At 46.1% G+C, this 13,133-nt stretch overlaps 1 protein-coding gene across 1 annotated transcript in view; it reads right to left on the bottom strand.

The window, feature by feature from the left end:
* Window positions 1-2,097: 2,097 nt before the first annotated feature.
* The window catches only part of LOC118940215 (glutamate receptor ionotropic, NMDA 2A-like), a 176,526-nt gene continuing 165,490 nt past the window's right edge, over window positions 2,098-13,133 (bottom strand). The window contains exons 18-20 of the mRNA XM_036948682.1: window positions 10,191-10,374; window positions 5,502-6,350; window positions 2,098-3,419 (exon numbers count right to left, since the gene is read on the bottom strand). Of these exons, the coding sequence (XP_036804577.1) occupies window positions 2,314-3,419; window positions 5,502-6,350; window positions 10,191-10,374 (2,139 nt within the window). The 3' untranslated portion in view covers window positions 2,098-2,313. The remainder of the gene's footprint in view (window positions 3,420-5,501; window positions 6,351-10,190; window positions 10,375-13,133) is intronic.

Genomic DNA, 13,133 nt, shown 5'->3' with positions numbered 1-13,133 from the left:
TGTGTGTGTGTGTGTGTACATGTCTAGTGTGTGTGTGTGTGTGTACATGTCTAGTGTGTGTGTGTGTGTACATGTCTAGTGTGTGTGTGTGTGTGTGTGTGCATGTCTAGTGTGTGTGTGTGTGTGTACATGTCTAGTGTGTGTGTGTGTGTGTGTGTACATGTCTAGTGTGTGTGTGTGTACATGTCTAGTGTGTGTGTGTGTGCATGTCTAGTGTGTGTAGTGTGTGTGTGTACATGTCTAATGTGTGTGTGTGTGTGTGTACATGTCTAGTGTGTGTAGTGTGTGTGTGTACACGTGTAGTGTGTGTGTGTGTGTGTGTACACGTGTAGTGTGTGTGTGTGTGTGTACACGTGTAGTGTGTGTGTGTGTACATGTCTAGTGTGTGTAGTGTGTGTGTGTGTGTGTACATGTCTTGTGTGTGTAGTGTGTGTGTGTGTGTACATGTCTAGTGTGTGTAGTGTGTGTGTGTGTGTACATGTCTAGTGTGTGTAGTGTGTGTGTGTGTGTACATGTCTAGTGTGTGTAGTGTGTGTGTGTGTGTACATGTCTAGTGTGTGTAGTGTGTGTGTCGGGATGACTAGCTGATCTAATGGGGTAAAGACAGCATCTCTCCTCCCTCTTAATCCCTGTGTTTAAAATCAATACAGATTCTCAGTTACAACACACACACACACACACACACACACACTGTACTGCCATCCCCTGGAGCCAGTGTGTGTGTGTGCGTGTTACGTAACCGTGTTCAGTTGTAGAAAATAATTTTTGGTCACGTGTCAGGGTAGCAGAGTATAAAATATCCTACAAAGTGAAGAACAGCTAGAAGACACGACCTCATAGCGTCAGTCTCAATTACAGACCTGTACAACAACGTCATGGTGTCTCTGTGTGTGTGTGTCTGTTTACTCTGTAGAAGAGTGGTTAGGAAGCATGCAAGGTCATGTGTTAGGGAGGGAGGGGGGGTTTTAGGGTGCTAACGCCGTAGAACTAGAACGATTAGAACACTCATCACCATTCCGTGTTCTGAGCCCATTCACGTGGAATGTTGGATTGATCATCACAGTTGTGTCTCCATGGCGATACCATTGTCTGGCTGTGTGTTCTGTTCATTCCAGCTGTATGGGCTATAGAAGTAAACCCTGATTGGGGATTCTATCTAATCTCAGCCCTCTGGCTAGCTAACTGCTAGTGTGACGACTAGAGAGCCATCAGTCCTAGTGCAATATGTGTTAGGTAGGGGTTATCCCTGGAAGAGAGAGGGGGGAGCTGGGGGTTATCCCTGGTAGAGAGAGGGGAGAGCTGGGGGTTATCCCTGGAAGAGATAGGGGGGAGCTGGGGGTTATCCCTGGTAGAGAGGGGGGAGAGCTGGGGGTTATCCCTGGAAGAGAGAGGGGGGAGCTGGGGGTTATCCCTGGTAGAGAGAGGGGGGAGCTGGGGGTTATCCCTGGAAGAGAGAGGGGAGAGCTGGGGGTTATCCCTGGAAGAGAGAGGGGAGAGCTGGGGGTTATCCCTGGTAGAGAGAGGGGGGAGCTGGGGGTTATCCCTGGTAGAGAGAGGGGAGAGCTGGGGGTTATCCCTGGAAGAGAGATGGGAGAGCTGGGGTTGTCCCTGGTAGAGAGAGGGGAGAGCTGGGGTTATCCCTGGTAGAGAGGGGGGAGAGCTGGGGGTTATCCCTGGAAGAGAGAGAGAGAGGGGGGAGAGGATCTCTCTCTCTCAAAATAACCAAAGAGCGGGTTTAGAGCCCAGCCAGGGCTGTGTCAGAGGAGAGGAGGGATCAGAAGTTAGAGGTCATCCAGATGAACATCCTACCCAGTCCCAGGGTACACAGAGCAGTCTATGAGTCCATCAGTCTCTGTGTATGGTTCAGCTCTTTTCCTGTACAACCTCTCCTCTCCTCTCCTCTCCTCTCCTCTCCTCTCCCCTCCCCTCCCCTCCCTTCCCCTCCCCTCCCCTCCTCTCCCCTCCTCTCCTCTCCTCTCCTCTCCTCTCCTCTCCTCTCCTCTCCTCTCCTCTCCTCTCCTCTCCTCTCCTCTCCTCTCCTCTCCCCTCCCCTCCCCTCCCTTCCCCTCCCCTCCCCTCCTCTCCCCTCCTCTCCTCTCCTCTCCTCTCCTCTCCTCTCCTCTCCTGTAAAGTCAGTGGTAGACCACCTGTTTATAGGTTGTATAGTATTAGTGGTTTATGAAGGAGGTTTAACTCCTCATAGAAAACACTGAGGACTAGGACTGTTCTGTTCAGCTGTGTGTGTGTGTGTTTGTTAAGTCAGATTTGTCCCTAACACCAGCACACACAATCTCTCTCCCGTGTGTGTGTGTCTCAGACATCGGACTCGATGCTGGGCATGCGTCGGTAGAGGCGTGGCCTGTTTCCACCGGCGCTGGAGGCCCGGGGAGCCGTCACGTAGCCGATTGGCTGCTGGGCCGCCACGGCGGGTGGAGCCATCACGTACGACATCACGGCCGTCTCTGAGGCCACGGGGTAGAAGAACTCCTGGTGGTTAGCGTGGGGATGCCCGTGGTGGTTGCCGAGCGTCATCGCCAGGGGGACTAGTTGTTTGTAGAGGTCGGTGGCGGAGCGGCCATGTGCCAGGCGCTGTGCTGCGGCCAGGCTGTTCTCTCCTCGCTGCCCCGTCCCCCCTCCGCCCTGCAGGAAGGGGTTATGGGAGGGCCGGTCGGGGTACAGGGACTTGGAGCGGCGGGGGAGGGGCAGGGGGAGGGGCAGGACGGGGTCCAGAGAGTGGTTGAGGGGGGAGGAGGAGTAGGGTCGGTCAGAGCGCATGGTGAGGACGTTAGCATAGGGACTATCCTCCAGGAGACCAAAGCTGTTGTTATCTCTGCTGTTGTCCCTGTCTGGCAGACTGAACCCTCTGAACTGACTCTGCTGACGCTCTGCCTCCCTGCCGCCCCCCCGACGCTGCTGCTGCTTCTCAGGGACGTTCTCGTAGGAGGGCTGTCGGCTGAGCTGGGTGGAGAGGTGAGATCCTGGGGGAGAGGTTCCGGCAGGGGGGAGGTAGTGACTCACCAACCCATCACCCTCGCCCACCAGACCCAGCTCGCTCTGAGGCAGGTAGTGGGTGAACATGTCCCCGCCAGAGTGAGGGTGTGTGTGCTGGGTGTGTGTGTGTGCGTGTGGGGAGTGTGCGTGTGGAGAGTGTGCGTGTGGAGAGTGTGCGTGTGGAGAGTGTGCGTGTGGGGAGTGTGCGTGTGGAGAGTGTGCGTTTGGGGAGTGTGCGTGTCCCTGTGAATAGGTCTGGTACTGTAGCTGGTCTTCACTGATGTCGTAGAGGTTTCCCAGGTGGATGCAGGCATCACAGCGGTTCTGAGGGGAGCGGACTGTGTACAGACCAGAGTAACCTGATAATTTCCCTAGACAGGACCGGCAATGGGTCTGTCTCTGGCTCCCTGGGGCATCGTAGGAACCATCTAGAGAGAGGAGAGGGGAGAGAGGAGGAGAGGAGAGGAGAGGAGAGAGGAGAGGAGAGGAAAGGAGAGGAGAGGAGAGGAGAGGAGAGGAGAGGAGAGGAGAGGAGAGGAGAGGAAGAGGAGAGGAGAGGAGAGGAGAGATGAGAGGAGAGGGCAGAGAGGAGAGAGGGGAGAGGGGAGAGGGGAGGAGAAGGTAAGGGAGAGGAGGGAAGGGAGGGGAGAGAGGGAGGGGAGGAGAAGGGAGGGAAGGGAGAGGAGAAGAGAGGAGAGGAGAGGAGAGGAGAGGAGAGGAGAGGAGAGGAGAGGAGAGGAGAGGAGAGGAGGGGAGGGGAGAGGAGAGGAGAGGGAAGACGAGAGGGAATGTATTGATTAACATCATGTATTGATTAACATCATGTATTGATTAACATCATGTATTGATTAACATCATGTATTGATTAACATCATGTATTGATTAACATCATGTATTGATTAACATCATGTATTGATTAACATCATGTATTGATTAACATCATGTATTGATTATGAGTACGTTATAATTTTGGTCCCTTGCAGAACCAACTGTAGCAACAAAACAGAACCCAGGGCTGCTGAGATTAGAGGTCTCTTATCTGTGTCAAATGTCTGACAGCAATAATTACCCCTTTAGTTTACTGAACTGAATGGAATTCATTTGAGGAAATGAAATAAGGGACATTTATAACATGCTGATTACCACAGAACATGGTGCTGATTACCACAGAACATGGTGCTGATTACCACAGAACATGGTGCTGATTACCACAGAACATGGTAGACATTTATAACATGCTGATTACCACAGAACACAGTGCTGATTACCACAGAACATGGTAGACATTTATAACATGCTGATTACCACAGAACATGGTAGACATTTATAACATGCTGATTACCACAGAACATGGTGCTGATTACCACAGAACATGGTGCTGATTACCACAGAACATGGTGCTGATTACCACAGAACATGGTGCTGATTACCACAGAACATGGTGCTGATTACCACAGAACATGGTGCTGATTACCACAGAACATGGTGCTGATTACCACAGAACATGGTGCTGATTACCACAGAACATGGTGCTGATTACCACAGAACATGGTGCTGATTACCACAGAACACGGTGCTGATTACCACAGAACACGGTGCTGATTACCACAGAACATGGTGCTGATTACCACAGATCATGGTGCTGATTACCACAGAACACGGTGCTGATTACCACAGAACACGGTGCTGATTACCACAGAACACGGTGCTGATTACCACAGAACACGGTAGACATTTAATACCATAGTTATGCTATATTAATACCTCTATAGTACTCTAGTTATACTACATTACTACTTCTATAATACCATAGGTATACTATATTAATACCTCTATAGTACTCTAGTTATACCACATTACTACTTCTATAATACCATAGTTATACTATATTAATACCTCTATAGTACTATAGTTATACCACGTTACTACTTCTATAGTACTCTAGTTATACCACATTACTACTTCTATAATACCATGGTAATACTATATTAATACCTCTATAGTACTCTAGTTATACCACATTACTACTTCTATAATACCATAGTTATACTATATTAATACCTCTATAGTACTATAGTTATACTACAGTACTACTTCTATAATACCATAAGTATACTATATTAATACCTCTATAGTACTATAGTTATACTACAGTACTACTTCTATAATACCATAGTTATACTATATTAATACCTCTATAGTACTATAGTTATACTACAGTAATACTTACCGTTCTTGTCATTGCTGGAGGAGGCAGCTCCAGTGTTGTTGTGTTTGTAGGTGTTGTACTTCTATAATACTATAGCTATACTACAGTAAAACTACAGTAATACTTCTATACTACTACAGTAATACTACATTAATACTTACTGCTCTTGTCTTTGCCTGAGGAGGCAGCTCCAGTGCTGGTGTGTTTGTAGGTGATGTACTTCTATAATACTATAGCTATACTACAGTAAAACTACATTAATACTTCTATAGTACTACAGTAATACTACATGAATACTTACTGCTCTTGTCTTTGCCTGAGGAGGCAGCTCCAGTGCTGGTGTGTTTGTAGGTGCTGTACTTCTTGTCCTTCAGAGAGTGGAGGTCAGCGTCGGCAGAGTGGCTGTGGTGCAGCAGACTGGCGCTCAGCTGCAGGATGGAATCGTCCACGGCGTTGGAGTGCTCCGAGTGAGAGTGTCTGAGGTCGGAGTGCGTGTGTGTGACGTCGGGGGGTTCCTGGAGGCTGTCTCTCTGGTAGAGCGGGGCGGAGTGTAGACTGGACTGGTCTGAGTCTATGGAATAGATCTTCTCGTGACTCCTCCCACTGCCGCCTCCGCCTCCTACACCTCCCACCCCCCCCACCGGGCGTTTCTTCAGCCCGTCTTTTGGGGGTTTGAACCCCCCCATCCCCATCCTGGGCCCCCCCAGATCGGATTCCATGTAGGAGGGGGGCCGGCTGGAACACTCGGAGATGTCGGAATGGGGCGGGTCTTCAGGGAGGTAACGCTGGCTCTTCATTGTTGCATGGCCCGGGACAGAGGCGGAGCCAGCGGATCCGGGGGCGGGACCACCGGAGGGACCGGACAACGGGATTGGTCCTTGTTTCAGCGTCTCCACGCTCTTCTTCCATAGGGCGCGGGGTTTGGAAGCGGGGCCAGCCGGGCCGGGGGGGTGGGGTTTGCCGTTGTCGGCGGTAACGCTGACCTCTACGTCGTTGAGGCTGAGGGGGTGGGGTTTGGGTTTCCCAGGGTACGGGCCTGGGGATGAGTTATTCAGCAGGTCTTTGTGCCGACCCAGGAAGCCCTGTAGCGTGGAAGTGTTGCTATAGAGACCCCCCTGGCCTTTAGGAGACAGACTGACGACAGAGTTCCCTAGAGGAGAGACAGTATAACATCCATAATCTGTAGAGACCACCTGGAGACAGTATAACATCTATAATCTATAGCGACCACCTGGAGACAGTATAACATCTATAACATAGAGACCACCTGGAGACAGTATAACATCTATAACATAGAGACCACCTGGAGACAGTATAACATCTATAACATAGAGACCACCTGGAGACAGTATAACATCTATAACATAGAGACCACCTGGAGACAGTATAACATCTATAACATAGAGACCACCTGGAGACAGTATAACATCTATAACATAGAGACCACCTGGAGACAGTATAACATCTATAACATAGAGACCACCTGGAGACAGTATAACATCTATAACATAGAGACCACCTGGAGACAGTATAACATCTATAACATAGAGACCACCTGGAGACAGTATAACATCTATAACATAGAGACCACCTGGAGACAGTATAACATCTATAACATAGAGACCACCTGGAGACAGTATAACATCTATAACATAGAGACCACCTGGAGACAGTATAACATCTATAACATAGAGACCCCCTGGAGACAGTATAACATATATAACATAGAGACCACCTGGAGACAGTATAACATCTATAATCTTTAGAGACCACCTGGAGACAGTATAACATCTATTATCTTTAGAGACCACCTGGAGACAGTATAACATCTATAACATAGAGACCACCTGAAGACAGTATAACATCTATAATCTATAGAGACCACCTGGAGACAGTATAACATCTATAACATAGAGACCCCCTGGAGACAGTATAACATCTATAACATAGAGACCACCTGGAGACAGTATAACATCTATAATCTATAGAGACCACCTGGAGACAGTATAACATCTATAATCTATAGAGACCCCCTGGAGACAGTATAACATCTATAATCTATAGAGACCACCTGGAGACAGTATAACATCTATAGCATAGAGACCACCTGGCGACAGTATAACATCTATAATCTATAGAGACCACCTGGAGACAGTATAACATCTATAACATAGAGACCACCTGGAGACAGTATAACATCTATAACATAGAGACCACCTGGAGACAGTATAACATATATAACATAGAGACCACCTGGAGACAGTATAACATCTATAATCTATAGAGACCACCTGGAGACAGTATAACATCTATAATCTATAGAGACCACCTGGAGACAGTATAACATCTATAACATAGAGACCACCTGGAGACAGTATAACATCTATAATCTATAGAGACCACCTGGAGACAGTATAACATCTATAACATAGAGACCACCTGGAGACAGTATAACATCTATAATCTATAGAGACCACCTGGAGACAGTATAACATCTATAACATAGAGACCACCTGGAGACAGTATAACATCTATAACATAGAGACCACCTGGAGACAGTATAACATCTATAACATAGAGACCACCTGGAGACAGTATAACATCTATAACATAGAGACCACCTGGAGACAGTATAACATCTATAACATAGAGACCACCTGGAGACAGTATAACATCTATAACATAGAGACCCCCTGGAGACAGTATAACATATATAACATAGAGACCACCTGGAGACAGTACAACATCTATAACATAGAGACCACCTGGAGACAGTATAACATCTATAACATAGAGACCAACTGGAGACAGTATAACATCTATAACATAGAGACCACCTGGAGACAGTATAACATCTATAACATAGAGACCACCTGGAGACAGTATAACATCTATAATCTATAGCGACCACCTGGAGACAGTATAACATCTATAACATAGAGACCACCTGGAGACAGTATAACATCTATAACATAGAGACCACCTGGAGACAGTATAACATCTATAATCTATAGAGACCACCTGGAGACAGTATAACATCTATAACATAGAGACCACCTGGAGACAGTATAACATCTATAACATAGAGACCACCTGGAGACAGTATAACATCTATAACATAGAGACCACCTGGAGACAGTATAACATCTATAACATAGAGACCACCTGGAGACAGTATAACATCTATAATCTATAGAGACCACCTGGAGACAGTATAACATCTATAACATAGAGACCACCTGGAGACAGTATAACATCTATAACATAGAGACCACCTGGAGACAGTATAACATCTATAACATAGAGACCACCTGGAGACAGTATAACATCTATAACATAGAGACCACCTGGAGACAGTATAACATCTATAACATAGAGACCACCTGGAGACAGTATAACATCTATAACATAGAGACCACCTGGAGACAGTATAACATCTATAACATAGAGACCACCTGGAGACAGTATAACATCTATAATCTATAGAGACCACCTGGAGACAGTATAACATCTATAACATAGAGACCACCTGGAGACAGTATAACATCTATAACATAGAGACCACCTGGAGACAGTATAACATCTATAACATAGAGACCACCTGGAGACAGTATAACATCTATAACATAGAGACCACCTGGAGACAGTATAACATCTATAACATAGAGACCACCTGGAGACAGTATAACATCTATAACATAGAGACCACCTGGAGACAGTATAACATCTATAACATAGAGACCACCTGGAGACAGTATAACATCTATAACATAGAGACCACCTGGAGACAGTATAACATCTATAATCTATAGAGACCACCTGGAGACAGTATAACATCTATAACATAGAGACCACCTGGAGACAGTATAACATCTATAACATAGAGACCACCTGGAGACAGTATAACATCTATAACATAGAGACCACCTGGAGACAGTATAACATCTATAACATAGAGACCACCTGGAGACAGTATAACATCTATAACATAGAGACCACCTGGAGACAGTATAACATCTATAACATAGAGACCACCTGGAGACAGTATAACATCTATAACATAGAGACCACCTGGAGACAGTATAACATCTATAACATAGAGACCACCTGGAGACAGTATAACATCTATAACATAGAGACCACCTGGAGACAGTATAACATCTATAATCTATAGAGACCACCTGGCGACAGTATAACATCTATAACATAGAGACCACCTGGAGACAGTATAACATCTATAACATAGAGACCACCTGGAGACAGTATAACATCTATAACATAGAGACCACCTGGAGACAGTATAACATCTATAACATAGAGACCACCTGGAGACAGTATAACATCTATAATCTGCAGAGACCACCTGAATACTGAATCTACACCTCTACTGTGGGGTTCTGTTACTACATTTATTAATGTCTACGTTCGGTTTTGAAACGTTTTTTTTCCACCAACCCTTTAATGGATACTTTTAAATGATATTATGTTATCTAATCATTAATTTAACAAATACAAAAATATATATATTAAATTGTTTTTTTGTCTTAAAGTATAATTGTTAGAGATGATTAATGTCACTGTCCCCTCTACAACAACAAGAACAAGACTTAAATACATTTAATTGGGAGTGCCAATATGGCCGACTTGTACCTTCCAGGCCTCTCATAGCATCGGCCGTTCAAGATGTATATACATCACTATTGGGTACAACAGTTGCAATAAGCTGATGAGGCATTTTTAAGTTACATTCTTGAAGAATCAAAGGATATATATAATCCTGAATTTAATAAAATGCAAGTAGCAGATTTTCCCTTTAATTTCCTGATAAAATTCCCCAACATTTTTCCTGAAGTCCCGGTTGGAATATTCCCAGGGAATTTGAAATCCTCCTACCAGGTATTTTTTGGGGAAAGGTTCCTGTAATTCTATAATTTTTGTTGCTGGGTTAGAGATGTGAGGTCAGGGGTTAGAGGTCAGGGGTTTATCATACCTTTCATCATGTTGATGATACCGGGCTGCAGCAAGGCCGGGGAGCGTTTAGGAGATGAAGAAGACAGGGTGATCTTCTTAGCTGACTTCAGAAGGTGTAACATGTTGGCCTGAGGAGAGAAGTCCAACTCCGGAGGCTTCTTCTTTAACTCTATATGGACCCCGTGGACACAAGACCAGATACCCTGGAGAGGAGGAGAGGAGGAGGGGAGGAGGAGGAGAGGAGGAGATGAGGAGGAGGAGGGGGAGGAGAGGAGGAGGGAAGGAGGAGGAGAGGAGGAGGAGATGAGGAGGGGGAGGAGAGGAGGAGGGGAGGAGGAGAGGAGGAGGAGGAGGGGGAGGAAAGGAGAGGAGGGGAGGAGGAGATGAGGAAGAGAGGAGGGGGCGATGATGATGATGGTGATGGAGGGGCGGGAGGAAGGGAGGAAAAAAGGGAACAGAAAGAGAGAGGAAGAAGATTAGTGTGAGGCAGCACACACACACAGACAGACAACATACACACACACACACAGAGAGAGAGACAGAGAGAGAGACAGAGAGAGAGAGAGAGAGAGAGAGAGACAGAGAGGGAGAGAGAGAGAGAGAGTCGGGGAGAGAGAGAGAGAGAGAAAGAGAGAGAGAGAGAGAGAGAGAGAGAGAGAGAGAGAGAGAGAGAGAGAGAGAGAGATAGAGAGACAGAGAGAGAGAGAGAGAGATAGAGAGAGAGAGAGAGAAAGAGAGAGAGAGAGAGAGAGAGAGAGAGAGAGAGAGAGAGACAGAGAGAGAGAGAGAGAGAGAGAGAGAGAGAGAGAGAGAGAGTAGTGGTAGTAGCACTACTCCTCTTAACTCCTCACTACTCCTCTTAACTCCTCACTACTCCTCTTAACTCCTCACTACTCCTCTTAACTCCTCTTAACTCCTCACTACTCCTCTTAACTCCTCTTAACTCCTCACTACTCCTCTTAACTCCTCACTACTCCTCTTAACTCCTCTTAACTCCTCACTACTCCTCTTAACTCCTCACTACTCCTCTTAACTCCTCACTACTCCTCTTAACTCCTCACTACTCCTCTTACCTCCTCTTAACTCCTCACTACTCCTCTTAACTCCTCACTACTCCTCTTAACTCCTCACTACTCCTCTTAACTCCTCACTACTCCTCTTAACTCCTCACTACTCCTCTTAACTCCTCACTACTCCTCTTAACTCCTCACTACTCCTCTTAACTCCTCACTACACCTCTTAACTCCGCACTACTCCTCTTAACTCATCACTACTCCTCTTATCTCCTCACTACTCCTCTTAACTCCTCTTAACTCCTCACTACTCCTCTTAACTCCTCACTACTCCTCTTAACTCCTCTTATCTCCTCACTACTCCTCTTAACTCCTCACTACTCCTCTTAACTCCTCTTAACTCCTCACTACTCCTCTTAACTCCTCACTACTCCTCTTAACTCCTCTTAACTCCTCACTACTCCTCTTAACTCCTCACTACTCCTCTTAACTCCTCACTACTCCTCTTAACTCCTCACTACTCCTCTTAACTCCTCTTAACTCCTCTTAACTCCTCACTACTCCTCTTAACTCCTCACTACTCCTCTTAACTCCTCACTACTCCTCTTAACTCCTCACTACTCCTCCTAACTCCTCACTACTTCTCTTAACTCCTCTTAACTCCTCACTACTCCTCTTAACTCCTCACTACTCCTCTTAACTCCTCTTAACTCCTCACTACTCCTCACTACGCCTCTTAACTCCTCACTACTCCTCTTAACTCCTCTTAACTCCTCACTACTCCTCTTAACTTCTCACTACTCCTCTTAACTCCTCACTACTCCTCTTAACTCCTCACTACTCCTCTTAACTCCTCTTAACTCCTCACTACTCCTCTTAACTCCTCACTACTCCTCTTAACTCCTCACTACTCCTCTTAACTCCTCACTACTCCTCTTAACTCCTCACTACTCCTCTTAACTCCTCACTACTCCTCTTAACTCCTCACTACTCCTCTTAACTCCCCACTACTCCTCTTAACTCCTCACTACACCTCTTAACTCCTCACTACTCCTCTTAACTCCTCACTACTCCTCTTAACTCCTCTTATCTCCTCACTACTCCTCTTAACTCCTCACTACACCTCTTAACTCCTCTTAACTCCTCACTACTCCTCTTAACTCCTCACTACTCCTCTTAACTCCTCTTAACTCCTCACTACTCCTCATAACTCCTCACTACACCTCTTAACTCCTCACTACTCCTCCTAACTCCTCTTAAAACCTCACTACTCCTCTTAACTCCTCACTACTCCTCTTAACTCCTCTTAACTCCTCACTACTGCTCTTAACTCCTCTTAACTCCTCACTACTCCTCTTAACTCCTCACTACTCCTCTTAACTCCTCACTACTCCTCTTAACTCCTCTTAAAACCTCACAACTCCTCTTAACTCCTCTTAACTCCTCACTACACCTCTTAACTCCTCACTACTCTTAACTCCTCACTACTCCTCTTAACTCCTCTTAACTCCTCAGTACTCCTCTTAACTCCTCACTACTCCTCTTAACTCCTCTTAACTCCTCACTACTCCTCTTAACTCCTCTTAACTCCTCACTACTCCTCTTAACTCCTCACTACTCCTCTTAACTCCTCTTAAAACCTCACTACTCCTCTTAACTTCTCACTACACCTCTTAACTCCTCACTACTCCTCTTAACTCCTCACTACTCCTCTTAACTCCTCACTACTCCTCTTAACTCCTCACTACTCCTCTTAACTCCTCTTAACTCCTCACTACTCCTCTTAACTCCTCTTAACTCCTCACTACTCCTCTTAACTCCTCACTACTCCTCTTAACTCCTCTTAACTCCTCACAAACAGACTGGCCCTAACCCAGGCTAAGAGACAGTAGAAAGAGACAGTAGAAAGACAGGCTAAGAGACAGTAGAAAGAGACTGTCCCTAACCCA

Source organism: Oncorhynchus mykiss, chromosome 17 (genome assembly GCF_013265735.2).
Source record: "Oncorhynchus mykiss isolate Arlee chromosome 17, USDA_OmykA_1.1, whole genome shotgun sequence".
NCBI lineage: Eukaryota > Metazoa > Chordata > Actinopteri > Salmoniformes > Salmonidae > Oncorhynchus > Oncorhynchus mykiss.
This window is presented reverse-complemented; position numbering and strand designations above follow the sequence as displayed.